Below are 26,383 nucleotides of genomic sequence, written 5' to 3' on the forward strand. Positions count from 1 at the left end.
AGAATGAGTTCTCATCTTTTCCCCTGCCCTGCCAGGCTGCTTCTGACCCCTTGGGCCTAGAACCCCCCTGGAGAGGCCTGAGGAATGGCCAGAAGCAGGGGACGTAGTTGGGAGGGGTGGGCTGGTTTGTTCACTTAACCACTGTGTGTCAGGCTCTATTCTGGGCACTGAATTTCCAGCTATAAATAACCTGGTTTCTGTCTTCATAAAGGTCCCACTCTGGTGGGGATGACAAACACCAAGACAAGAAATGCCCAACATCATTTCAGTAAGGACCTAGCCATGCAAAAAGGTGGGGGAGAGTGTGCTGCAGGCAGAGCAGATGCAACAGCCCTGAGGGTGAGCAAGTGGGTGTATTTTCACACCTACACCTAAGGAGTGCTTCATGTGTGCCTTCCTCTTTCTGAGTCAGTTCATGTGGGTTATCTGATTGAATTCTTATACACCCCTGAGGGGAGGGAGAGAGTGTTTGATTGTCATATTTGGCAGTTGAGGAAACTTCATCTTCAGAGAGGTGAAGTGACTAGCCTAAAATCACACAGCTGGGAAGTGGAGGAGCGGAGACTTGACCCAGTGCTGTTAATCAGCACAAATGCCACTATATTGGAGCCTGGGATGTCAACTCGCTGAGGATCAGGGCTGCTGTGCGCTGCACCCTGATGCCTCAGTCTTCCCATCTATACAAGGGGGTGTGAGTTACTTATGCCCCTCAAGATCCCTGGCTCTGAGATGGGGTTCGTAGGGTGGCCAGATTAGAAAATACAAATTTGGGACACCAGTTGAAGTTAAAATTCTGATGAACAACAAATAATTTTTTACTGAGTATGCCCCCAAATGAATAAGCATGATTATGCATGAACTTCAGGCTCCAGACTACAAGTCCCACAATCCATTGCGTCATCCTTTTAGGAACCTATCATGATTTCGTCTTTCATTCATTCATCTAAAAATTGTATGGCCCACCCACTGTGTGCCAGACCTTGTGTTAGGTTCTGGGGATACATAACGCACAAAGCTGACGAAAGTCTTTGCCCTCATGGCATTTAACATCTACATTCCTTGGGAGTTTTAAGCGATTTTCTCAAACTTCTTCCAGGAAGACAAGTCCCATGAGCCCTTGTGTTTGCTCAATTGAACTACAATCCCCAGAAGACAAAGCACACTAAGCGGGTCCCTCAGATCTTCAATTCTTAACTTTTTTCCTGGTCGCAAGGTCATATCCTGCACCAGCAAGGGGTTCCTCACTTCGCGCAACAAAGACAAGGTTTAAGTAAGTTTCACTTCAAGTAGTTCTATTTTAAGTCTCCGTATTTTCTGCCTTCGAGTTTATGTGAAACTTCAGCAGTGTTAGCCAACAGTCCACCGCGGCTTCCATTGGGGAATGAATAAGTGGGTCTACAACTCCCAGGTCGCTCCGCGCGCGCCGTACGAACTACGCTTCCCAGGAGGCAGCGCGGCGGGCGGGCGGGCGGTCCGCAGCAGTGCCCGCAGGACCCCGGAGTTGGCGCGGGCTGCCCAGCACCGAGTCTAGAGGACCCCGCCGGCTACCCATGCTGAGGTGAGTCCGCGGGAGCTGTCGCCGTCGTTCCGTCCTTGCCGCCGCGCAGCGCGGCCTTGCTGCCAGCCAGGATGCTGGAGGAAGCAGGCGAGGTGCTGGAGAACATGCTGAAGGCGTCGTGCCTGCCGCTCGGCTTCATCGTCTTCCTGCCCGCCGTGTTGTTGCTGGTGGCCCCGCCGCTGCCCGCCGCCGACGCGGCGCACGAGTTCACCGTCTACCGCATGCAGCAGTACGACCTGCAGGGGCAACCCTACGGTGCGTGCATTCCGGCCTCTCTCCTCGGGGCCCCGCCAGTCCCTTTTGGCCTCCTCTTCGGGATCCTGGCCCGGCCGGCCTCCTCCCGCCCTCCCCCGGGTCCAGCCGCCCCGCGCCGCGATGCCCCCTTCCCTCAGCCCGGTGTCTGCTTCTCGGGCCCTAGGACCCGCCACTTCGGCCTGTCCAGCTGGAGTCCAGCCCCTAGATCCTTACCCAGGACTCAGGCGTCGGAGCCCGGATGGCTGGACCCTCCGCTAGGCCCCCCAGCTCCCCTCCACAGTGTCCTAGGTCCCATAGCCCCACTTCGCCCGTCCCTGACAGGGGCTATATGCCCTAGAACCGGTAGCTCCGATCCTCAGGCCAAGCTCCTCCTGCTCCTGAACCCCTGGGTCCCTTCAACGTTTCCCAGCTTGGCCAGATTCACGCTGCTTCGGGTCCCTTCCCCGGACACCGCGCAGGTGCCGCTACTCACTGGGTCATGCCCTGCGCCCAGAGCTCCACCTGCTTGGTTTGGAGAGGGTCCTCCCTGCTGGGTGTCTGCCAGGCCGAGCAGCCCAGCGCGGTGTTCCAACCAGCCCCAGACCTCGACGGCCCCTGGGTACCCCGGTGCTGTTTGCGCAGCGTGCACATTCTGCCCGCCTCAGAGATCAAGAGCGCTGATCGCTCACCCAGGTTTGGCCCCACGTCAGGACCCATCTCTCCCCAGGCTCAACTCTCCTTGGTCCCAGTTCATGAGCCAGAGCCCTCAGAATTCCTTAGCCAGCCTCTCCCCCGCCAGGTTCCCTCCACCTCCCCAGTTTAGCCCCGGCACCTTTAGGTTCCTGAGGGTCCCTAGGACCCCATGTCTTGTTCCCACCTTCTTTACCCCCAGCTTTCTGGACCTCCACTTGGTCCATCTCCCTAGGTTTTCTGAGTTGTCTCTGACCCCTGGCCTGGATCCTGCATAGCTCCTTGCTCCCCACCTCCACTTCCTCATCTAACTCCAGTGCCCAAGTCATCCTAAATTCCCTCGCCTCCTCCCAGCTATATAGCTGTATCTGGTGTCCCAGAACTTTCTGGCCACTGGTTTCTCTTCCAGCCTGGTGCCTTAGGTCCCCTGAAGTCAAGGCCTGACTTCCTCGCAAGGGAGGGTCTCCCCCCCCCCCCCCCCCCCCCCCCCCCGCTCTCCAGTTCTTCTGGTCCCCTCATCTCTGAAGGGTCTGCCTCAGGTCTCTAGGATTGGCCACTCCTGTTAGACCATCTCAGGCCCAACGTGTGTTCCCTTGACCCCCAACCCCTGTGAGGCCCTTGGAGAGCACCCCCCCCCCCCCAGACATGTCCAGACTTCCCCTCAGATCTCTCACCACAAAGTTACATTGTTTCTGTTCAGAGCAGTGGTTGTCAACCTGGGGGTCATTGGGTGATGGATTCATAGTTGTCACGACTGGGGGTGCTCCTAGCTTTGACTGGGTGGGGGCCAAGGATGCCCTCCCAGAGAATGATCCAACCCCAGTGGCAGCAGTGCTGAGGGGCTCTGAACCCACGGCCCCCGGCTCTGGAGGGCTGGGAAGGAAGGCCAGGAGCCCTGAATGTTGTGGACGTTTCTGTGCGTTATTTGACATTCTCCTGGGGGAAGGGTCTTTACCATCACTGCCCAATGGGACTTTCTGCGACAGTGGATAGGTTCTGTATTTTCACTGTCCGATACAGGAGCCACCAACCACAGGTGGATACTGGGCACTTGGAATGTGGCTCATGAAACAGGAAAGGAATTTTTAGCATTATTTAATTGTAATAAACTCAAATTGCCACATGTGACTGGTGGCTGCCCTCCTGGTCTAGAGTTTTTGTTGGTTTCCAGAGGAATCCACAATCCAGAAGGCCCGGATCCTAGAACTGGATAGAACCAGTTTCTCCAGATCCTGGGTCTTGGTTCCTTCCGTTCACCCCTGTCATTCTGTCCTGACTCACACTGGGAGCCTTGCTAAGAGCCTCCTGTCCTGCCCCTCCAGCACACCCAGCTTCTCTCTGGCCCCTTGGGCAGCTGTAATCCAACGGCCTGAATGCCCCCAGAACGCCCCCTGACCGACTCAGCACTGTCCTGTTGCACCTGATGTGGCTGGCCTCTCTTCACTCCAAACCTGCCCAGGAAATGCTGGCTAAATTTGCCGAGCAGACAGGTGCCTTGGCCCTGTCTTTCTGATCGCACAGCTGCCCTCTCCCTCTTCCTCCACTGCAGATCCTTGGGGCACCTTCTTTCTCCCCGGCCTCCTCCGTCCTCTCCCTCAGCTTTCTTTTCCTCTTCCCTCTGTTCCGAATCTTGTGCCCCCCGATCCTGGGATTCCTTCCCATTCTTTTCTCCAACTTGGCATCTCCCCCAACATGCCCTCTTTCCTGGCCCCCCATCTTTGTTGCTCCTAGTGAGAAACCCAGATGCTGTCTGGCCCACATGGGACATCAGTAGAGACTGTGGGCTCCGGGAGTGATCAGAGGGAGCCTGGCGGGGTGCCCACCTATCTTAGCCGATTGCTTCTTGTCTGCAGAGCCGGGAGGCAGAGGCCTGGCTTGAGAAACTTGGACGAGGCCCTGCAAGTGGGGCTTGCATGTCTGCACCCCCAAGGCTGGTCCCACCAGGCGATGTCCCCAGCACAGATTGGGGTGGACCATCGCCCGGGGAGAAGCTGGTGGGATAGTCGCTGCTGTGGAGGAGGAGTTGGTTGTCGCAGGGGGTCCCCTCCTGAGTCTGAGGCTTTGCTGCCTGTTCTCCAGCAGCAGAAAGGCCTGCTGTGGCCCCAGGGAGCCCAGGTCTCTCCCGGCTGGTGGTGCCTGTGAGAGCTGCTTGGCTAGGTCCCCGCTGAATTCAGTCTCCCCAGTGTCTTTCACACCGTGTCCCAGAGCGCATGCTGCAGGCTCCCCATCTCTGCTATGACCTGCCTCTCGGTCGCTGTCATTTCCCAACTTCCTGTTCATGCCTGTTAAGAAACAGGGTTGGGCAGCTGCCCAGGAAGGAAAGGCGTGTGCTGTTTGTGTTGTGGTGTGAATTGGGCTGAGGGAAATACACCAGGTAAGGGCCACAGGTGTGGCCTCACCCCCCCACCCCCCCACACAGGTGGACTCTGGCCCTCCTGAGGTGACTGCTGCTTTAACAGCACTTGCCGTGGGCCCTTGTTTGCTGTGGTTAGTGGCCCACTCACGCCCATCTCATTTGATCCCCTAGAAAGTGGGGGTGTTAGCATCCCAGGGCCCATGCTGGGCAGACTTGCCAGGGCTCTTTCACCTGGGACTGGCCCTTCACTATTGTAAATAAAGTTGTGCACACAGCCATGCCCACAGTTGCCGTCTGACAGCAGCCCTGAGTGGTCATGACAGAGCCAGTGTGGCCCGCCCGGCAAGAGCGTTGATCCTCTGTCCCTCGATAGAAAAGTTTGCAGCCCCCACTCAAGTCTGGTTCCATTGTGGGAACCAGGACTTCTCCCCAGGTGCCCAGTGCTGTCCGCCAAGCCTGGCCTCTGCCAGTATAGAGCAGGGGTGAGGGAGGCTCTGCCGGCTTCAGCTTCCTGTCAGCAAAGACGGTCTCTGCCCTTAGGGCACTCAGAGTCTGGGGGTGGCCAAGGTGCTGGCGTCCACCTGGCTTTGCTCTTACCCCTCCTTCCCACTCTGGCCTTGCGTCCACCCTCTGGAAAGCGGAGACGGTCCTGATTGCTGCCCTGCAGGAGCTCCAGGCCCAGTGAAAAGATGCACACAATAGGCTCCACAGGCTACCCTCCATGTCCCTCCCTGAGGTGACATTCCCATTTGAGGGCCCCTAAGAGGCTGAGGGCCCAGATAGGTGGGACATGGGGGAGGAGCCTTCTGGGCATTCCAGAAGCTTCAAGGACACCCTAAAGGTCCTTGCTGCCTCCCCTGCCAGGGCTCCTGCAGAGGACTGCCTGACGCAGAGCAAAGTGAGGATTGGGTGTGGAGGCAGAGCTGCCCCAGCCCAGGGCACATGGCCCACCTTTACTCCTTGGTCACAGGCCCCCAGCCCCAGAGACAGCCTTCCCCATTCCCAGCTGGGACGCTGACCCATCTGTGTCCTGCTGGCCACCTCTCCCCACCAGCTCCTTAGGGCACTCCTTTGGAAGCAGGCCTTCTCCCATCTGTCCACTTTCCCAGAGAGTGAGTTCCTGGAAAGCAGAGCCAGGGACCTGGGCTCCTGGCCCTGGGCCTGAGGCTTAGTGGAGCCTAGCACAGGCCCGCTTCTGAGTACCTGGATGCCACCTCCCCTGAGCGTCTACCTGCAGGACTGTGCGAGGGCTGGCTCCCCTTGGGAAGCCTTGCTTCTCTGTGTCTTTATTTTGAATGCTTACTGCCTGGGGGCCCCATCCAGCCCCAGCATGGTTAGGGTTTGTTTGCTTTCTGCGGCCTGCAGCGTGTGATGTGTTCCGGTCTCCATGCTTGCCTTTGCCATTGGGGCAGTTTGATGTAAGAGTCAGGATTTCTGGCAGCTTTCCAGCAGAGTGCTGGTGGCCATGGCTGTGGGGGAGGCTGCCTGAGCCCCCTGTCTGTGGGGACAGATGGTCCCCGAGGGCTTGCTGCTGTGGCCATATGTACCTGTGGGAAACACGTCCACGTTAGCCCCTCCACGGTCCTGCGTGTAACATCCACAGGCTTCTTTGGGATGCCTTTCTCCAGCAGAACCCTTGGGGCAGCAGTGCTCACATGCTGCGTGCCCAAGGGGACCCTGCTGGCCTTAGAAGAGCTCTCTGCGCCATCCAGGTTCCCACGCACCACTTCTTGTCAGGTGGGGGTAGGGGGTTCAGTTGTCTGAAGGAAGCTCGTGAGTGGCTGGGGTCCAGGCCAGGACTCAGCCTCTGGTTCCCTCCCTGAGTCTCCGGATCTTTCTCGAGTTTTTGGAAGAGAGGCAAGGGATGGCACTTGGATGTAGAGCAGTGGTTCCCACCGGGGTGACTGCTCCAGGGTCACTGGGTCATTTCTGGGAACATCTGTGGTTGTCATAACAGGGTGCTCCTGGTATTGAGAGGGTAGGGACCAGGGATGCTGCTCGAACTCCCACAGTGCCCAGGACGGCCCCTCACAGAGAGTGACACGACCCCAGTGTCTACTGTGTTGAGGGGCAGACCCTGGCGTGTCTGGAGCTTTCACAGGGTCACTGGGCACTTGGCATTCATTCACTCCTTCTCTTGGCTGGTGTTCATCAAGAGCCTGTTGGGCCCGGAGTAGCCGTTGATGCTGGGTTGACACTGCAGTGAACGAGGTCCTTGTCCCTGGAACCCCAGTTTAGTTAGGGGAATAGATAGCTGTAAACATCCCTGGTGGTGCTGAGGCTCCAGGGAAATGACGAAGGCGATATTGGAGCCGTGGAGGTGGGGGGGGGGGGGGTCCCTGGGCAGGAGGGCCACGGGGCTCAGGTCAGTGGGGCTGGAGTTTGGGTTTGCCCCAGGGTGGCTGAGAGCTATGGGAGCCTGTGGATTTATCCAGGGGGAAGGGTCTCAGCTTTCATTTGGTTCTCAAAAGGCCCTGCGACTGTCCAGGGTTCAATTGGACCCTGCATTCATGGATAGCGGGATGCTGGCCATGGCAGGCACATGTTGGGGCGTTGGGCAGTAGGCTGGCAGGACCTGGGGGTTCCCGAGTTGGTCTGTGGGACGAGGTCCTGCTGCCCCTCTGAAGGAAGCTGCCCTCACCCCCACAGGCACGCGGAACGCCGTGCTCAACACGGAGGCGCGCACCATGGATGCGGACGTGTTGAGCCGCCGCTGCGTGCTCATGAGACTGCTGGACTTCTCCTACGAGCGGTACCAGAAGGCCCTGCGGCAGTCAGCCGGCGCCGTGGTCATCATCCTGCCACGCGCCACGGCGGCCGTCCCCCAGGACGTTATCCGGGTGAGACGCCGCCCCCACTTACCACACAGGCTTAGGTCCAGAAGCTTCCGTGGAAAAAAGAACGCTGGGTTTGGAGTCAGCCGTGTGGCCTTGGGCCATTCATGTCACCTCCCTGAGCCCTTGCCCTTTGTCAGTGGTCCCTGGGCCTCAGTGACTCCGCCCCCAGGGGACATGCTGATATCTGGGGACATCTGTGGATGTCACGACTGGGGGTGCTTCTGGCATTAGGTAGGTGGGGCCAGGCCCCCACAGTGCCCTGAATGGCCCCCCACAGGGAATGATCCTGCCCCATGTCACCAGTGCCGAGGGGGACAGATCTGCTTTGAATGAATGGGGGTCTGATGGGCTCCCCTCAGATCTTGCAGTGAAGATGCTTTTGCAGAGGAGAAGAGAGTGTGGGAGCCCATGCTTACTGCAAGCTGGCTTTGCCAGGCGGTTCATGCCCTCTGTCTGTGTGGGAACCTGCGCTGCCAGCTTGGGAAGCCAGTGCCTACTGCCCACTTAGAGCTGAGGGTGTGATGGCCAGTGGGCGTGGGACTGGCCCACAGTGTCGCTACACCTTGCCCCAGTGTGGCTGGCCCCAGTGCCTGTTCCCAGCCCACTTCCTCTCTGCTGCGGATCGTCCGGGGGGGCCCCGGGCATCGCCACACCTCACCTGTTCCTCCATCCTCGATCCCCCTCCTGCTTTGTCCTCTTCAGCAAAATCTCAGCCTTATTAGCTGCCTCAGAGCAGGTGTGCTTCCAGGCGCTGGCCTGCCTGCCCTCCAGGGACAGCCATTGGGCATCCCCCCCCATGCCACTTAACGTGCGTCTCTTCCACAGCAATTCATGGAGATTGAGCCTGAGATGCTGGCCATGGAGACCATCGTCCCTGTGTACTTCGCTGTGGAAGACGAGGCCCTGCTCTCCATCTACGAGCAGACGCAGGCCGCCTCCGCCTCCCAGGGCTCTGCCTCTGCCGCCGAAGGTGCGCTGGGGCCCTGCCCTGGACCTGCTGTATCACAGGACTCTGCACTTTATGGCCCCACCCTGCCCCACGCTGATTTCCAGGCAAACAAAAGCTTGAGAACCACTGATTTGGAGGGAGGTATTTCCTGTCTTTAGCCCTTGGCTGTTTATGGAAAACGTGGTGTTCTCTGTCCCTTTTACCTGCTGCATGCTAGGTTGGTGGTGGGGGTGGTCAGCAGAGTTCTTGAGGAGAGGAGAAAACCCATTTCCTCCGACCCCATAGACTGAGGTCGCCGTAGTGAGCTGGGAGCAGGAGTGGGTCACTGTCAAAAGTAAGATAGCAAAATTAAAGACTTGCAGCCTAAAGGAACCACCCAATGCTGTGTTCTCACCTGTAGAAACGGCAGATGTAACAGGAACTAAATATTCAGAGCTGACCGGAGTGGATTAGGCAGGCAGGCTTGTCCACACTGGTAGACTCAGCCCAGCTCCTTGGGGAAACAGTTTGGCGATATGTGTTTCAGCTGTAGACAGAGAGTCAATCCTCTTGGCCAGGTGGTCAGCTGCATGGGACGCTAGATTGGGGGTTGGCAAACTACAGCCCTGGGCTATGGTTGTCAATAAAGTTTTATTGGCACACGACTGTGTCCATTCACTTACCTATTGTCTGTGACAGCTTTCATGCTACAACAGCACTGGTGAGTGGCAGTGGCAGACCGTCTGGTCCTTTATAGAAAAAGTTTGTCAACCCCTGGTCTGGATCAAATTCATGACAACAGCCATCTGCCTTGTGATTTTTTGGAAAGACCTAAATTTCCAGTTAGAGCAGGAGAGAGGAGCAGTCTTCTACTTAGTGGGATATTATGAAGCTATTAAAAATGACATCAGGGTAGAATTTTGAGCAGTGTGGGATAATGCCTATTGTACATTGGTAAGTGGAAAAAACAGGATATAAAATCGTAAATAATGATCATGACTTAGAAATAACTTGTTTATTTTGGAATAAAACTTAGAAGTTGCAAAAATATTATAGTTCCTGAGGGGCAGGCTTCTCCCAGCTTCCTCCAATGGTAATATCTTACATAGCCATTACAATTGTGTCTTTAAGTGCGTAAAGAACAAAAATGGACTCAAGACAGCGAGAACTTATAGGCATTTTTAAAAGTCCCTGGCCCCAAATGACAAAGTGGCATCCACAGTGGTCTGTCTGCTTGCACTGAGCGAGGGGGCCTCTGTCTCCTGTCTGGTCACGAGTGGGTTACAAACCTTTGGGTGCCCACGCTGTTTTGGCCTTTGGGGCTGGGCTGGTGGATCGTGGCCCATCTGATGGGAAACTCCTGTTTCTGGATCACCTCTGGGGTGACCGTCTTGTGGATGCTGAGTTGGTCCTTGGGAGACTGGGTCAGAGGGCGTGCACGTGCCTATGTAATTCTACAATGGAGCCCTAAGGGCACCCCACGCACTCCCTGCCCGCCCGGGGTGACTGTCTCACCAGCTCTCATCATGGATACCAGGTTCTTTCCTGTGTCTAGTCATCGCCTTGCGTTCTAGTCTGTGTGGTCAGTTCTGCACATGGCTTTGTGTGGACTGAACCCCTAGGGTCCGGGGTGCTGGCTCTGGTCAGAGAACTCCCGGGCTGACCCCCCTCTGCTCCTGTCCCCAGTGCTGCTGCACACAGCCACTGCCAATGGCTTCCAGATGGTCACCAGTGGGGTCCAGAGCAAGGCCGTGAGCGACTGGCTCATCACCAGCGTGGAGGTGAGTGCCGAGACCGCTGTCGTCCTGCTGCCCGGAGGCCATCAGTAAGAACCGGCAGTCAAGCGTGCTCGTCCGCAGCCCTGTGCTGGGGCCAGGCACTTCCTGCAGTATTAATGGGGCGCCTGTGGGCCCAGACCCCCAGGGGCTTACACCTGCTCCCCAGTCCCCCTCTGCCCCGTGTCAGCTTGCAGGCTCAGGTAGAAGTTGGGGTGCAACCACATTGTCAGCCGTCCCTTCCCCTCCAATACTAAGTGAGTGAGCCTTAGGGCTGTTACACAGAGTCGGTCGAGAATCCCATGCTTTTCTGAGTACTTTTTGAGCCCCCACTGTATGCAGGAGGCAGTGGTGAGCAAGATGCCATCCCTGCCTTAAAGAATTTCTCCCACGTATTCAGAGGGACCTCAGGGACATCCAGGCTGAGAGGCTTGGAGCCAAGTGCAGGGGCAGCGAGGCGGGGACCAGGGCTCTAGGTGGGGCAGGCTGCCCTGCAGAGACCAGGTGGAGAAGACAGGCCGGGCAGGTTGATTCAGGTTCAGGGGAAGCCACCATAGCCTCTGAGCAATCGATAACGATAATCAGATGAATACATCTTTTAAGACTGCGTAAAAGATAGTAGTGATTGGGCAGAGAAAACCACACTAGCCAGAGTCCTTGTTATCAGGCTTCCAGAAGTTGGGTGCAGCAGCAGTTGGTCTGGTTTCCCAAGGGGTCACAGCAGACGGAGCCACCAAGGGTCTTGTGGGCTCTTCTCACCATTTGGGGGTCTGTTACAACCTGTCGTCCCGGATGCCGTGGTCTTTGGTTCTAGAAATGTCTGTGCTGCTGTGAGCCCTCTGCCATCCCTGTAATTCACATGGGAAGCAGGGGCCAGGGATGAAGCAGGGCGCTCGGCCTCCCTCCCACTCTCCACTGCCAGCACTGGGATCCGCACCCCATGGGGCTCTTGGGGCCCCATTCCCAACTGCACTATTTTTCCCCATCAACAGAGTTCTGCCGTCCGAGATAGTGGCTTGGAGCTCAGCCTTTGGAGGACAGGCTTGTTTTCCAGGGGGAGAAGCACTCTGGAAGAAGAGTGAGCAGATTCTGGTAGCTAGACCTGCCCTTGGCCGAGGCTGGCCCTCGGCCTGTACCTGAAATAAAGTTTTATTGGCACATGGCCACACCCATTCGTTCACGTATTGTCCCATTCGTTCACGTATGACTAGTCATGACAGAGACCATAGAGCCAGCAAAGTTAAAAATACGCCCTTCCTCCTAGTGCCAGATAGGGGGCCGCCTGGGCTATTCTGGTGGTCACGACCCCAGGTGGCTGGTGCTTCACAGTCTGTCTTTCCGCAGGGGCGGCTGACAGGGCTGGGAGGAGAGGACCTTCCCACCATCGTCATTGTGGCCCACTATGACGCCTTCGGAGTGGCCCCTGTACGTATGTGCTTGTGTCGGAGCAAGGGGGGTGGGCACACTTCCTCCCACACTGCTCTGGCCCAGTGCAGCGGCAGAAGCATCAGTGTGGACAGTGGCTGCGGTCAGAACAGCAGCACCCCCTCTGAGGGCACCTGTGCATTACCACAGGTCTCCATGAGGACCCTGCAGGGTAGGTGTCATCTTGGAGCTGAGAAGACAGGCTAAGCTGGGGTGGGTGTCGTAGCCAGGGCCCCACAGCAGCTAGGTGGCTGGGCCAGGAATTGCCCCAGGCTGTCTGTTAGGGTCTCCAAGATACTTGGTTGATAATTTGCCAGGAAGACCCCAGGACTCAGCAGGTAGTCGTTCTCATGGCAAGCTTCCATTGTCTCCTCTTGGCGGAGTCCCGCAGGATGCACTTAATTTCCCCAAAATGAGTTGTGACAATGCATGTGAGGTCCCCAGCAGGCTCACATAGACCCAGGCAGTGCCCAGGGTGCTCACTGGGGGTCGGTCACGTGGGACCCTCTGCTTGGCACATATGAGATCCCAGACTCCAGGAGAGCAGGTGCTCAGCGTGAACCACGTGTTTACACAGGCCGTTTAGGGACAGGGAACCCCCAGAGTCCGGTTCCAGACACTGCTGAGGGCCAGCCTTGCAAGCCGGCCTCTCTGAGGATAGAAGTGTGAGGCCCGCTGAGCCCCGCTGCAGGCTGCAGGCCTTCCCAGCGCCGTGCTCTCAGCCCCGGCCCAGTGAGGTGGGGCTCACGCCGGAGTGCAGATCTACCTCCTCCTTCAAGAAAGTCTTGCTTTGAAAGAACAATCAGCTGAACCAAACAGGGTGCTGATGGTGGGTGGACCTGCAGCCTGGCATGAGCAGCTGACCATGCCACAGATGGGTGACAGCTGTTAACTGGGCCACACCACCTGGAAGGCCAAGGCCATCCTTGAGCACGGCTGGACCAGCTGGGGCCCAGAGACAGGTCCTGAACGGTCAGCTTGGGACACACGTCTCCATTGCTCATTATTCCTTTTTAGACCTTTTGGGGCTTATTTCTTACTGTCTGTGAAATTAAGAAAATTTTTTTGAAATATAATTCCTATAACATAGAATTTACTCTTTTAAAGCATATAATCCAGTGGTGATTATACAACCATGTGGTGTATTCACATGGTTGTATAATCATCGTTAATTCCACAACGTTCCTTCACCCCAAAAAGGACCCTGTCCCCATTAGCAGTCATCCCCCCCCCACCTCCCTTCCCCAGCCCCTGGCAACCAGTAACCCACTTGCTGTCTCTGGATGTGCCTGATGTGGACATTTTACATAAATGGAATCACTGTGCGGCCTTGTGTGTCTGGCTTCTCACTGAGTGTTACATTACCCCCTCCCTATGACTTTTAATACCATTAATACACTATATGTCGGTTTGTGGACTGTGACCTTGGGAGGGTCCCAAGCCAGTATGGAACCCAAGATTTTTTTATTTCCCCAAGAACCAGTCGCCCCATTGGGAATACTGTTTCCATTCAGAACCCAGATGCGTAGGGGGAGCTTTCAGAAGCTCAAGGCGGGTGGTCTGGCTGGCTGGAGGGAGCCTGCGCTGACACCCCCACGGTGGCGGCCTGCGGGTCCCCGGGCACATGCCGAGGCTGGACTATGGCTGCCCTGGTGGCACAGCTAACTGCCGGGCACAAGGCAGAGTCAGCCAGGAGACCCAGAAGGGCCTCGAGTGTCCAGGGTCTCAGCCCTGTGGACATTGCAGTGCCGTCAGTCTGGGGTTCTGAACAGGGGAGTGCAGCATTCCCAGCTGTGCTCTAAATGTGGACGGGACAAGATTGGGGACAGAGTGCTGCTGCTACTGTGGTGGGGATTGCGAGGTGCTGTGCGTGGCCGAGGGGGTGATTGCTGGCCTTGTCTTGCCCGCCTGCAGTGGCTGTCACATGGCGCTGACTCCAACGGGAGCGGCATCTCCGTGCTGCTGGAGCTCGCTCGCCTCTTCTCTAGGCTGTACACCTACAAACGCACCCACGCCGCGTAAGTGATGGCCAGGAGGGAGGAGCCACATGCTTATGGTGCCACACCAGTTACATTTGAGCCTCGTGGCCCAGGGGCGGTTCCAACCCCAGGAATAATGGTGTGTGTATTGAGGGCTGTGGGGGCCAGGCCTCTCCCACATCCACTCCCTGGAACCCCACCCTGGAGGCCCTGATGCTGCTGGTCCCAAGAAGGGTTGGGATGCTTTCAGCTGCAAGTAATAGAAACAGTCACTTAAACTAGAGTTTCCCCATCTCGGCACTGTGGCCAGGTCATTCTCGGTTTGTTCGTCCACATCCTGCACTGCCCTGGGGTGAGTGTTGGTCTCCTAGAGCTGTGTTACCAAGCCCCGACACGGAGTGGCTGAAAGCAGGTATTTCTGCTCCCACTTGTGGAGGCCAGAAGTCCAAGATCAAGGTGTCAGGTCTGGTGTCCCCCCTAAGATTCTGGGGCAGGGTCCCTCCTGCCTCCCCCAGCGTCTGGGGGCTACCTGCAGCCCTCGCAGTTCCTTGGCTTCTGGCTGTGTCACTTGAGTGTCTGCCTCCTTCCTCACATGGTCCTCTCTCTGCCTCTTTTCCCCTGTAAGGACCACTGTGGCCCTGGTAGGGTGGATGGGCGGGGGCAGGGGAGGCCCAGAGGTCTCATTCTTTGTGACAGCCCTGGCTTCGGGCCCACAAACAGCCTGAATTCCTTTAGTTCTCCATCCTCCTGAGTCTGTTTCCCGGTAGGTTGAAACCAGGTCATCTCAATTTTGAGAGCTCAGAGAAGCCTCTGGAGCAGTCATCCAGGGGTGACTTTGCCCCCAGGGTGATGTCTGGGGACATCTGTGGTTGTCACGACTCGGGGAGCTCCTGGCATTGAGTGCGTGGGGCTGCTCAGCACCCACAGTGCCAAGGGCGGCCCCCACAGAGGTGACCGGTTCTGTTGGAAGCGGTGGGGCGGTGAGGAAGCCCTGTCCTACGGGCTGGTCAGGATTTCATACTTGAAGGAGACCAGGCCTCCTTGTCAGGGACCTGGACATCCCACCAACCCTGATACCTCTGCTCCCCCCAGGTATAATCTCCTGTTCTTTGCCTCTGGAGGGGGAAAGTTTAACTATCAGGGGACCAAGCGCTGGTTGGAAGACAACCTAGATCACACAGGTTGGTGGCCCCCAGCTGGCCTGGGTTGTGGGGTCAGGGGCCCCAGATGGGTGAGGGCCCCCAGTTTTCGCCCTCCCCCGTCAGCTCCTACTGCTCCCACAGATTCCAGCCTGCTCCAGGACAATGTGGCTTTCGTCCTCTGCCTGGACACTGTGGGCCGGGGGGACAGCCTGCACCTGCACGTGTCCAAGCCGCCCAGGGAGGGGACGCTGCAGCACGCCTTCCTGCGGGAGCTGGAGATGGTAGGTGCTCCTGGGGACAAGGGAGCCTTCTGGGTAGTAACTCGACCTAGTGCCAGGCCTGTGCCCATTTCACAGATGGGCCCCCTGAGGCTCAGGGACTCGGGGTGTGCTGGGACATCTGTCCCAGTGTCCCTCGTACGCTGGTGTTCACCATCGTCCAGGCGTCAGACCAGGTGCTTTGCAAACCCCAGGGGCTTGAGTGAGCCTCGGTTGGGTTTCCAGGGGGCAAGTGGGTTTCTCCCCATTTCCAGATGCGGTGATTCAGGGCAGGACTTGGGACCCTCTGTGCTCTCGGCCCTGCGTGGACGTCTGTGGAGCGAGCTGGGTGGAGGACCCTCTGTAGCCTGGCTCTGCAGGTTATGGCCCGGCCCCCATAGCAGTGGGCGGGCTCTGACTGCGCCCCCTCCGCAGGTGGCCGCTCACCAGTTCCCGGAGGTGCGCTTCTCTATGGTACACAAGAAGATCAACCTGGCGGAGGACATCCTGGCATGGGAGCATGAGCGCTTTGCCATCCGCCGGCTGCCCGCTTTCACCCTGTCCCATCTGGACAGCCACCGCGACGGCCAGCGCAGCAGCATCATGGATGTGCGGTGAGTGCGGCCCTGGGGTCCCCCATAGCCCGCAGCCATCTCCCTGTCTGCTGCGCCCTGTGAACAAGCCACGTCCTAAATCGTTTCTTCCACAGTGGGGGCTAGTGGTGGGCACAGTGCCTGGAGGCAGTGAAGCCACTATGTGGCTGGTGGGGAAGGGGTTGGAGCCAGCCTGGCAGCGTGAGAAACAAAGGCGGGTGGCTTGCCTGGGCTCGCTCAACAAGGGTTGCTGGGGCAGGGAGGACATGGCAAGTGGCCTGGGGTCCCCGGCCCCTTTTCACGACCCCTAGACCCTGAGCATGTCAGTTCACATGTGGCTCCTGCTCCCAGGCCTTTGCACGCTGTGCGTGGCCTGGACAGCTGTGTCGTCTCCCTGGACCCTCATGCCTCCTTGGGAGCCCTCCCCACCCAGTCCATCCTCACTGTCTCTACGTGACGCTGGGAGTCTCTGGCCTCTGCTGTTTTAGGACCTGACGTCCTCTTGGTCTCCCCTGGTGGCATGATAGCCCTCAGTGGGGCTGGGGTTTTACGGTGGTGTCAGCTACCAAACCCTGAGCCTGGGACAGTCTGCCTGTGCCCTCTCATTGGCCAATCCTGGGCATCGGCCTGGCTACTGGACATGCATCTGCTGGGGAGATGAGAGAGAAGGTGGTCCTGGAGGGGCACAGCCTAGAGAGATAACAGGCACAGCAGGGACATTGGCTGGTCCTGGGGCATCAGGGAGGCTTCCTGGAGGGCTTCTTGGAGGAGGTTGCAGTGAAGCTGAGGTACCTGAGCAAGAAGGGCATTCCAGGTCAGAGGGACCTGTGAGCAAGGGAGAGTTGGTGGGAAGGAGGCACAGGGTCCAGAGAGTGAGCCCAGCCACCCCCCACACTCACCCCTACCCAGGAGGCCCCAGTACCTCACACCCACTTGGATCAGTGACATTTTACCCCCAAAGTTCCTCCTTTTAGGTGTGTGTTGCCAGCAGTCCTTGGTGTCCCTTGGTGTGTGCTGTTTCACCTCAGTCTCTGCCTCTGTTGTCACATAATTATCTCTGTCCAAATTTCCTCCTTATGAGGCCACCAAGCCATTGGATTAGGGCCACCCTACTCCAGTGTGACCTCGTCCTAACTAATCACATCTGCAAAGATTGGTCAGTTCCAAATCAGGTTACATTTCCAGGTTTGGGTGGGTGTGAATTTGGGGGGACATTCACCCCACTACTAGATGTTACATTGACTCTGCCCTCAATAACCCATGGAGGTAGGTGCCCTGACCACTCCCATCCCATGTTCCAGATGAGGAAACTGAGGCCTAGAGGGGTCCAGACACTCTCACAGGGAGTACCCCCACTTCCCCTTACCCCCGAGGGCACTGCACAGCCTTGCGAGGAGGGCAGGGCCCCCATTTTAAAGCAGAATCCGAGGTATGGAAAGGTGCCCGCCCTGCCTGAGGAGGCTGCGGCTCTTCTCGTTTTTATTATTGGATGTGTGATTGCCCTTGTGTTTGGTGATTGTAAGTGATGCTGATTGCAAACATAGAGATTTCTTTCAAATCTGCCCTTGAAGGTCCCGGGTTGACTCTAAAACCCTGACCCGCAACACGAGGCTCATCGCGGAGGCCCTGACTCGAGTCATCTACAACCTGACTGAGAAGGTGAGACACCCGCTGCGGTCGCAGCCCTAGGCTGCGTAGGCCATCCCGAGGTAGGACCCTGGGACCTGGTGAGCCAGGTGGGCCTGGACTCAGGACCCGTCCCTTCCTCTGTCTGCAGGGGACCCCCCCAGACATGCCGGTCTTCACGGAACAGATGGTAACCGCCGGGCCGGATGGGCAGGGGGCCCAGGGTCGTGGGGGGGGCAGGGCTCCTGTGACCATGGCCGCGTCCCTCGCAGCAGATCCAGCAGGAACAGCTGGACTCAGTGATGGACTGGCTCACCACCCAGCCCCGTGCTGCCCAGCTGGTGGACAAGGACGGCACGTTCCTCAACACCCTGGAGCACTACCTGAGCCGCTACCTGAAGGAGGTGAAGCAGCACCACATCAAGGCTGACAAACGGTGAGGCGCACACGGCTCCCCCCCCCCCCCCCCCCCCCGTCTCGGCGGGACCGTGAGCGGGCTCTTCTGGGGGCTGCCCCCACCCCGGGCGCCACATGGGGCAAATACACAGTACTGGGCGAAAAGTAAAATGATAACTAGAAAGTACAGGTTCCCAGTGAAATTAGAGTTCCAGGTAAGCAACAAATTGTTTTTTAGTATAAGTGTGTCCCATGCAGTGTTTGGTACACTGAGAGCCTGTTCCTTGTTTGTATGACATCCACATAGAACTGACGGGTGGCCTGGGTTTTTCTCTCCGCTCTGGTCCTTGTGTGCCCAGGTCCCTGTCTACTCTCGGGTGCTCCTCCCCACCACGAGCCCCCTGGGTTTTGTCTTTTTTTTGCTCCCATCTCCCAAGCTCCCAGTTGGGCTTCCTGTGGTAGGAGGGGCGCCTGCGAGCATCTGGCTCCGTGCCCTCGCTCGGCCTCCACCTTCGTCCCAACTCGTGGTGCACCTGGGAGACAGTGCTTAGACAGAAGAAACCGAGGCTCAGAGTGGACCCACAGCCGTGGAGCCTGGGTCTCTGATTCCCAGGCCATGGTCACTTTCCCTCTATAGAAATGTTTCCTAGACCAGTAAAATTTCTAGTCACTGTTTTATTTTTAAAGAGTATGTCTTAAACACCCAAAACAATAGGAAAGAAGTTCACTTCAGAATAAAGGACAGTCCTTCCGCAGGAGGGGTAGTGGCAGCCTTGAACAGACACACACGGGGTGCTCCCTGCCATGTTCCTGGGCTGGTGGGACCTCTGGGTGGTCTGGTGTCTGGGGGCCAGACGTGGCCCAGCGTCAGGCCTAGTCCACTGAGAATGCACTCTATCCCCAGGGACCCCGAGTTTGTCTTCTACGACCAGCTGAAGCAGGTGATGAACGCCTACAGGTGAGCTGCTGTGGTCCACGAGTGGGAGGCTGGCACTGCCCCCCTGCTGGCTAACCCCAAAGCCAACGCCCTCCCCTGACCCCTGACCTTCCCTCCCACCAGGGTCAAGCCAGCCATTTTCGACCTGCTCCTGGCCGTCTGCATCACCGCCTACCTCGGGATGGCCTACACAGCGGTCCAGGTGAGCGGGCGGGACTCAGGTAGGAGGGTGGGCTGGCCAGACAAGTTCTGCCTAGATGCAGGGGACCCCACAGCTGGCCCTGGGGCCTTTCGCGGTGGGGATTTTTCCCCGGCGCCACTTGTCCCCTCACTCGCATCCTCCCGCTGTTCCCAGCACTTCAACCTCCTGTACAGAACAGTTCAGAGACTGCTCCTGAAGGCCAAGACGCAGTGACGGGGCCCTGCCAGCACCCGGGGCCCCGCCTGCTGCCCACAACGCACAGCCGGCGTTGCTCGCTCGGCAGCGAAATCCCGAATTACAGAACTTTTCTGTGTTGCTCTTGAGGATTTCGGGGATTCTTTCTCTTTGTCCTTCGAACTCCCTTGGAGGAGCGTTGGGTGGCATCCCAGGGCCAGGCCACGGACTTGGGAACAAGCCGCGGATGAGCCCCTGGCCCAGGGGTCAGGCCTGCAGCCCGCAGGGTGCTAAGCCAGTGTGGATGGAAGGAAACTCACCTGGCACAGCCCTGAGGTCTGTGCCTGTCCTCCACGCTGTCCGATCCCCCTCAGATACTCTCTTCCTGTTTGTCTGAAGAGGGCAGCGCCAGCCTCTGGGTCCCAGGGTAGCAGCTTCTCCCTCGGAAGCCTCTGTCCCCCACTCAGGCCAGGGCTGAAGGGATGCGTCTCCCCTGAACCCCGTTGGATGGCTGGTGCCCTGAAGACCCAGCAGCCTCCCCCACTCCGCCTTCCCATCCGGCCCCTGCGTCGCTTCCCGTCACTGGAGCCTCTGGTTCCTCTGTTTCTTTTCGCTGCTCCCCCAGGATGGCCAGCATCTCCCCAAGGCTGTCTTCCCTGGGCTTCCAACCCCTGGCCCCTCAAGGGGGAACCTGGTGCCTGCAGAGGCCCCGGGCTGGAGGCAGCCGTAGAGGAGGCCCTGGAGGAGAGGCCCACTGGCCTCAGCTTACTTGCTTCTTAGCCCAGCTCCCTGAGCCCGTTTCCAATCTGTGAGGAGGATGTGTCCTGGGGCCGTGACATCCATGTTGGGGTATCAAGCGGGAGCTTGCTGGAGAGACGACTATGGGACCCAGAGGGGGACGGTGTGGGCTCCGTGGGCCTTGACCAAGCCGTCACTCCACAAACTAGACGCCTTGTGGGGTGTGAGCTCAAGAGTGGGGAGGAGGCCTCCAGTGCTGGGTGGACCTCAGGGAGACCCAGGTGTACCGATTCATGAGCAATACAAGCAGCGAAGTGTCACGTGCTAAGGGGAGGGCCAGCATGGAGGAGAAAGGGGCTCCAGGCGCCTGGACACTGAGCTGCCGTAACGGGTAGGGGGTCTGACCCTCCCAACCCCCGCCCGGCCTGCCTCCATCCCCTCTCTGAAGCCAGCTAACTGGAGGGACTGGGCTCTTCTGGGGGCTGTCTCCGCCTTGCCAGGTGACTCCCCCAGAAACTTGACTGAGTGCTCGGCCAACCCTGGGGCCTCATGCCACGGGGGGGCTGGGGAGGGTGACAGCGGTGGATGCGCCCTCTGGGGTTGCCGAGTGAGCATCTTCCCTCCCCAGGGCAGCCCGTCAGGACCACTGACTGTTCAGGGCTCAGGCTGATTGTGGGACATAGTCGGACCATCAGAAAATAAAGCCATATCGAACAATCAGCTTTACGTGTCCTGTCCAGCGGCTCCTGGGTGTGTGGGCAGAACTGGTTCTTTCTGAGGCTGTGAGGGGGTCTGTCCTGTGCTCTCCCAGCTTCCGGCGTTCCTTGGCATGGCTCCTGTCTATGTCTCTACCTTCACATGGTGTCTTCTCGCTGTCTGTGTCTCTAATAAGGACACTGGTCATTGCTTTAGGGCTCATCCTACTCCAGTACGACCTCATCTCAACTAATTACAGCTGCAAAGACCCTCTTTCCAAATAAGGTTTCATTCTGAGGTTCTTAGGGGAGATGAATTTGAGGGGACACTATTCAACTCAGTACAGGGGTAGGCTGTGGGGAGGCCACCCCCACCGGCCAGGCCCATCGTCAGCCCCAAACCAGGCTCCAGGAGGTCTGTTGGGGCTCAGTGCAGCTAGCCACTCTAGGTTTTATGGGGTCCCGTTCTCTGCTCCAGGCCTGTGAGCTCCTGAGGATCTGCCTGGTGTACCCAGTTCTCTGTCATTCCACAGACATCGTTGTGCATCTGTGTTGGGCTGTAAGATTCATCTGTGAAGGAAAGGTCTGCCTTCCGGAGCTTGTGTTCTGGGGAATGGGGGAGGACAGACAAAATATGGTTTTAGAGATGTGTGCTGTGGGGAAAATTAAGCAGTGGGGGAGGCAGGGTGTACTGGGAGAGGCAACTTAGGGTCATTGGTGGAGGGACCGAGGAAGTGAACGGTGGATCCTTCTATCCCGAGGGAGGTGGGAGCCCTGGAGGGCTGTGGGCAGAGGGGGGACAGCACCTGGAGGGTGCTCAGGTGCCCCCTGGTGGCTGCTGAGGGGAAGACACGGGGCAGGAGACGGGTGAGCAGGGTGGAGGGGGCTGTCTGTGCAGGTGTGATGATGGGGCCCAGGTGGAGGCGAGGGGTTTGGGGGATGCAGTGGGCAGATTACTGAGGGCAGGGGTTGGGTTCCCAGAGCCCTGAGGCGGGGCTAGAAAGGTGATTCTGGAACCTGAACATGGGCTGGACCCAGAGGGGAGACTGCTCCCAGGTTTCCTTAGCTTGTCCCCAGGGTCATGGCAGCCTCTGCTCCCTTCTCTACTCTGCCTTGCCTCCCCCCACCCCCTAACCTCCCACCCTCCAGCTAAGACGGGAAGGTGTCTTTGGTCCCAGCATGGACTCAGGTAAAACTCCCCAGGTGTCAGAGGAAAGAACAGCCTGCCTTCTCATATTAACCTAGGCTGATAGCCCCTTTTTTACACAAAAAGTTCCATTGATTGTAACCAAGACAACAAAAGCCACCAGGAACCCAGCTGGCTAAGACAGCCGCCATCAACATGTCCAAGTGTTTTCATCCTGTTTCCCAGTGTATGTGGATATATGTACACGCAATCTCATTTTGAAAATAGGACTCATAAAATGTTTAAAGTATTTCTGTTTACACAGCTCATTGTAGGCATGAGGGGCGTGCAGCGAGGCTCACTCACCTCTGCAGCCATCACCACACCGAGGTAGTGACCATTTCCTCACTCTCCTTTGCAACCTCTCCCTGTGCCCTTGTCCCCAGGCAACTGCTGATCGTGCCACTACAGATTAGTCTCATTCAACTGTGAAGTCAACCAATATTTGCCCCCCTGCAATGTGCTGAAAATGAGAGCTGCTGTCCCCACCTGGGGCTCCAAATCCCCTGGGGAAGACAAACAACAAGTTGAAATACCGGGGGATGGACAGTGATGGCTCCCCAAGGAAGGGGCTTTCGAGTGAAATCAGAATGACAAGGAGTAAGCCATGGAATCCAGAACAGTGGTCCAGGCAGGGGCCACAGCCTGTGCAAAGGCCCTGGGGCAGGATGGTGCCTGTCATGTTGAAGGAGCAGTGAGGAGGCTCATTTGGCTGGAGCAGAGTGATGAGGGGGAGAGAGGGAGGACGTGTCAGGCCGCTTGAAGGGGCCTTGGTGAGCTGTTTGCATTTTATTCTTAATGTGATGGGTAACTGGGGAAGGGGTGGCCCAAGGAGAGGAGGATGTGGCCTGACTTGTATTTGGAAAGGTCACTGACTCCGCAGAGATAATTATGAAGATGAAATAAAATCAGGCTGCCCATGCCAGATACATGAGGGCTCGTTCTGTAGGCTCCCTCGGGGATCATGAGTGCCACCTGAGTCCCCCATCAGCCCTGGGTGGCAGCGAACAGTTTGGGCAAAGGCGTCCTTTAAAGGGTACTGCATTTTCCACCAGGACCCCAAAGGGGTCCCATCCAGTGTCTTTGACCTCTCCTGGGGAGAGGCCTTTGTTTGAAGGCAATAAAACACAAGCTGCTGTCCCTTGTAACTACCTTGATCTCTCCCCCTCTTGCCCAGAAGCATCATCAACTGCTTGTATCCTTTTCATTCTTTAAAATAATTTGTAGGGGCGTTTGGATGGCTCAGTTGGTTAGCGCGTGAGCTCTGAACAACGGTCGCCGGTTCAATTCCCATATGGGCCAGGGAGCTGCGCCCTCCACAACTAGATTGAGGGACAATAACTTGGAGCTGATGGGCCCTGGAGAAACACACTTCCCCAATAAAAACATTTTTTAAATGAATAATTTTTACATATACTTTTATACATAGATAATATTCAGCATTTTTTCTGTACAGCTTAAACGTAGGTAACATACTGTCTTTATCTTGCATTAACTCTTGCTTTTATGTTTCATTTTCACTGCTATATAGTACTCTATCCTCAGAGAATACCTTGTGTCCAATCCCTCCTGAGGGACACAGCTTGTGTCCAACTTTCCATCATCACAAACTCTTGTAGGTGCCTTTTGGCACATTGGGAAGGAGTGTGGATTTGGCTAGAGGTCAGCAAACTGCCACCCATGACTTAGTCCGGCCCGCTGCCTGTTGTAAATAAAGTTTTATTGGCACATGGCCACGCCCACTCTGTTGTGTGTCTTCTGTGGCTGCTTGCACACTGCAAGGGCAAAGCTGAGCAGCTGCAGCAGAGACCATGTGGCCTGCCAAACCCGAAATGCTTACACACGCACACCCCGCCACCCCGCCACCCCACCGCTGTTTACAGGAAAATTCTATGCTGTTCTTCTCTTGCATTGTGGAAAAGCTTTGGCCCCTACCAGACAGCAGAACAGATCCATTTTGCAATGGACACACACTGGTGACTTCTTTAAACATTTCAATCTCAGTTCTGAGAGTCACTAATGACCCCAAACATCCTAAACACCTACAAAGGCCCAGAGCAAATTGAGCAGGAGTGCTAAGAGAAGTGTGGTCCCCAGGCGCTGCTCAGGCTCCACCCTTGGCCCAAGTCACATGGCATCCTTAATCCACGCCTGCCTGCCCAGGAGGAGGGAAGCAACCATGATGCTTTGCAGCTGGGGCCCAAGACAGATGCCAGCCCACAGCTGGGCTGGGTGGGTGGGCTGGGGGCCAATTTACCTGTGTGGCTTTAAAGGGAGAAGTTAGCTATATTGCCCAGCATTCCACAAACATTTCTATTTTCTAAATTTTCATTTTGACACAATGTCAGAAATAGGAATAGTACACAGAACTTCCTAAACCCTTCATATCTCCTGTAAATGTTAACATTTTACCACCTTTGTTTTATCCTTTTCTTTGTCTCTGTCTGTCTCTTTCTCTCTGTCTCTGTTTCTCTCTCTCCACCCCCTTCACTCCTAAAAACGCCAAAGTATATTTCCTGAAATCCAGGGCATTCTTCTCCCTCATAGAACAATCACCCAGGTCAGAAAATTGACACCAGTTCAATAGTGTTAACAGATTAATGTTGGCCCTTGTCCCCAACAGTGTCCTTCACAGTAAAGAACACTCCGGATCATGCAGTGCATCCCGGGTGCTGTCTCTCTAGCTGCCTTTACCCTGAATGGCCCCCGTCTTCGTGTCTCACTGTCATGACGTTTGTTACGAGTCCTGACCAGGCTTTGTGGGATGCCCACCACTTTGGGTTTCCTAATATTTCCATAGGATTGGGTTCAGCTGGCATTTGGGGGTGGGGTGGGCATATCACAGAATGAAGTGAAAGTGGTGATGATGTGTCCTCGGTGTGCATTCCTGGGCTGTGAGCCCTGGTTGTGTCAATAATGGGGTGTCTCCCCATTCATAAGCAAACTGTGGGCAGATACTTTGAGACGGTGCAAATACTTTGTTACTCCTCAAACACCACCCTCTAGTTTTTCACACACCCCCAGTGAGTCCTGCCCAAATCCGTGATCACTCCGGAGGTCACCACGTGGGGATTTTTCTCTCCCTCCCTGTACATTTATTCATTGGGATTACACACCTGCTTTTATTTCCAATTTACAGAAGATGAAAGGGAAATTCAGACAGGTGAACTATCTTGCCTTGAGGTCTTGTGGCAAAAGGGAGGCAGAAGTGCCATTCACAGTTTTTTGTTAAAAACAAACACCAAACAAACAAACAACTTTGTTGAGATATATTCACATACCATGAAATTAACCCTTTTAGGTGTACCACTGAGTGGTTTTTAGGCTATTCAAGGAGTTGTGCAGCTGTCACCTCTGTCAAGTTCCAGAACATTCCATCACTCCAAAAAGAAGCCCCATCCCAATTAGTAGTCACTCCCCATCCGCCTCTCCTCCCCAGCTCCCGGCACCCACTGACCCACTTCTTGTCTCTGGATTTGCCTGTTCTGGACCTTTCATATGAATGGAATCGTACGATATATGAGCCCATGCAGCTTTGATCACGTTACAGGAACCCACTGGGGCTGGCTCACTCAGAAATGAGAATGTGTTTCTCTCTTTCTCCCCCTAACTTTGGAAACAAACCTACTGAACACTGCCAAGTTCAATATGATACACACTCAGCCCCACAGAGGGTAGGTGTCGACTCCTCTGTTCCCAGGGAAAGCATTCATTGGCCCTTCAGGGCAGGTGTCCACTCCTGGTCTCAGGGGCTGTGACCAGAGGGGCAGAGCCATGTCAAAGGAGGGATGGAGGGAGAAGTGGCCGCGACCCCTGGGGGAGGGGTGTGGGCTGGATCTCCTCTCCTCTTGCCATCCCCTCCCTCACTTCCTTTTCCTAACCCCCAGGCTGGCTTAGGGATGGCCAAGCTGTGCCTCAGACCTCATACCCCCACACCGTGTCCAGGGAGTGAAGTTTGTTGAGAGAGGGACCGGTGAGGGCTTGGCCCAATGAGGAATCCTTTCCCATCCCTGAAGCCAAATGGTGGGGCTGGGGACCTGGGAGAATCTGCAGGAGGGTGAATAGGCAGCTCCTTCCCAGTCGGGGAGGCGGTAGAATTAGGGGTGTGGCCACTGAAGGTCTCTGCTTTCTGTCTGTAGATGTGTGAGGACAGGAGGCTTCTGGGATGGGTAGGGACTTCTATGTAGTGTTCCCAGGAGACACACCCTGAGCCCCTAGGCGCTGGTAGGGTGGGGGTGCTTCAACTCCTGGGAACAGAAGAACCGTAGACAGCCTGGGCAGCAAAGGACTTGGGGGCACAGAGGGAGCAAGGCCAAAGGGTTGAGGGGACAGGGTGAGGGTGACCATCACTCAGGCTGGCTGTATAGAGACCACCAGAGGGCAGAGGCTCCAGCAGGGGCAGCTCCAGGCTGGGCCTATACCCGCTGACCCTGCCCCCCCAAAATGACCCTGACCTCCGCTGACCCTGCCACCTCCCTCCCAAGCAGAAAGCCACGGTGTTGGCAGAGGGGAACAAGGTTTGGGAGGTCCCAGAAAGGACCAGGAACCATTTCTCACTCCTCTGTGTGGGGCTCAGCCCTTTTCACACCCACAGTCTATGAAACGAGTCTTGCTGTGAAAAGTTGGGATTGGAACACAACAGACATCTCCCCAGA

General features: G+C 56.7%; 1 protein-coding gene across 7 annotated transcripts; it reads left to right on the forward strand.

Moving 5' to 3' along the window:
* The first annotated feature begins 132 nt into the window (after nucleotides 1-132).
* NCLN (nicalin) lies at nucleotides 133-26,361 on the forward strand. Of its 7 annotated transcripts, none has more exons than XM_088792264.1 (15): nucleotides 133-1,813; nucleotides 7,488-7,678; nucleotides 8,501-8,765; nucleotides 10,290-10,384; nucleotides 11,723-11,803; nucleotides 13,718-13,821; nucleotides 14,875-14,963; nucleotides 15,066-15,205; nucleotides 15,617-15,795; nucleotides 17,346-17,433; nucleotides 17,552-17,590; nucleotides 17,673-17,836; nucleotides 18,701-18,754; nucleotides 18,857-18,935; nucleotides 26,305-26,361. In XM_088792264.1, the coding sequence occupies exons 1-15, from the start codon at nucleotides 1,630-1,632 to the stop codon at nucleotides 26,344-26,346; spliced, it is 1,794 nt and encodes a 597-aa protein (XP_088648390.1). In that variant the 5' UTR covers nucleotides 133-1,629; the 3' UTR covers nucleotides 26,347-26,361. The 7 variants fall into 7 exon arrangements, with proteins under 7 accessions (XP_088648390.1, XP_088648389.1, XP_074193653.2 ...); XM_088792263.1 differs by lacking the exon at nucleotides 26,305-26,361 and adding an exon at nucleotides 19,089-20,567; XM_074337552.2 differs by lacking the exon at nucleotides 26,305-26,361 and adding an exon at nucleotides 19,089-20,567 and having other exon boundaries at nucleotides 17,676-17,836.
* Nucleotides 26,362-26,383: the final 22 nt, after the last annotated feature.

This window comes from Rhinolophus sinicus, chromosome 15 (assembly GCF_057876585.1).
Source record: "Rhinolophus sinicus isolate RSI-liver-muscle chromosome 15, RSI-T2T, whole genome shotgun sequence".
Classification (NCBI taxonomy): Eukaryota; Metazoa; Chordata; class Mammalia; order Chiroptera; family Rhinolophidae; genus Rhinolophus; species Rhinolophus sinicus.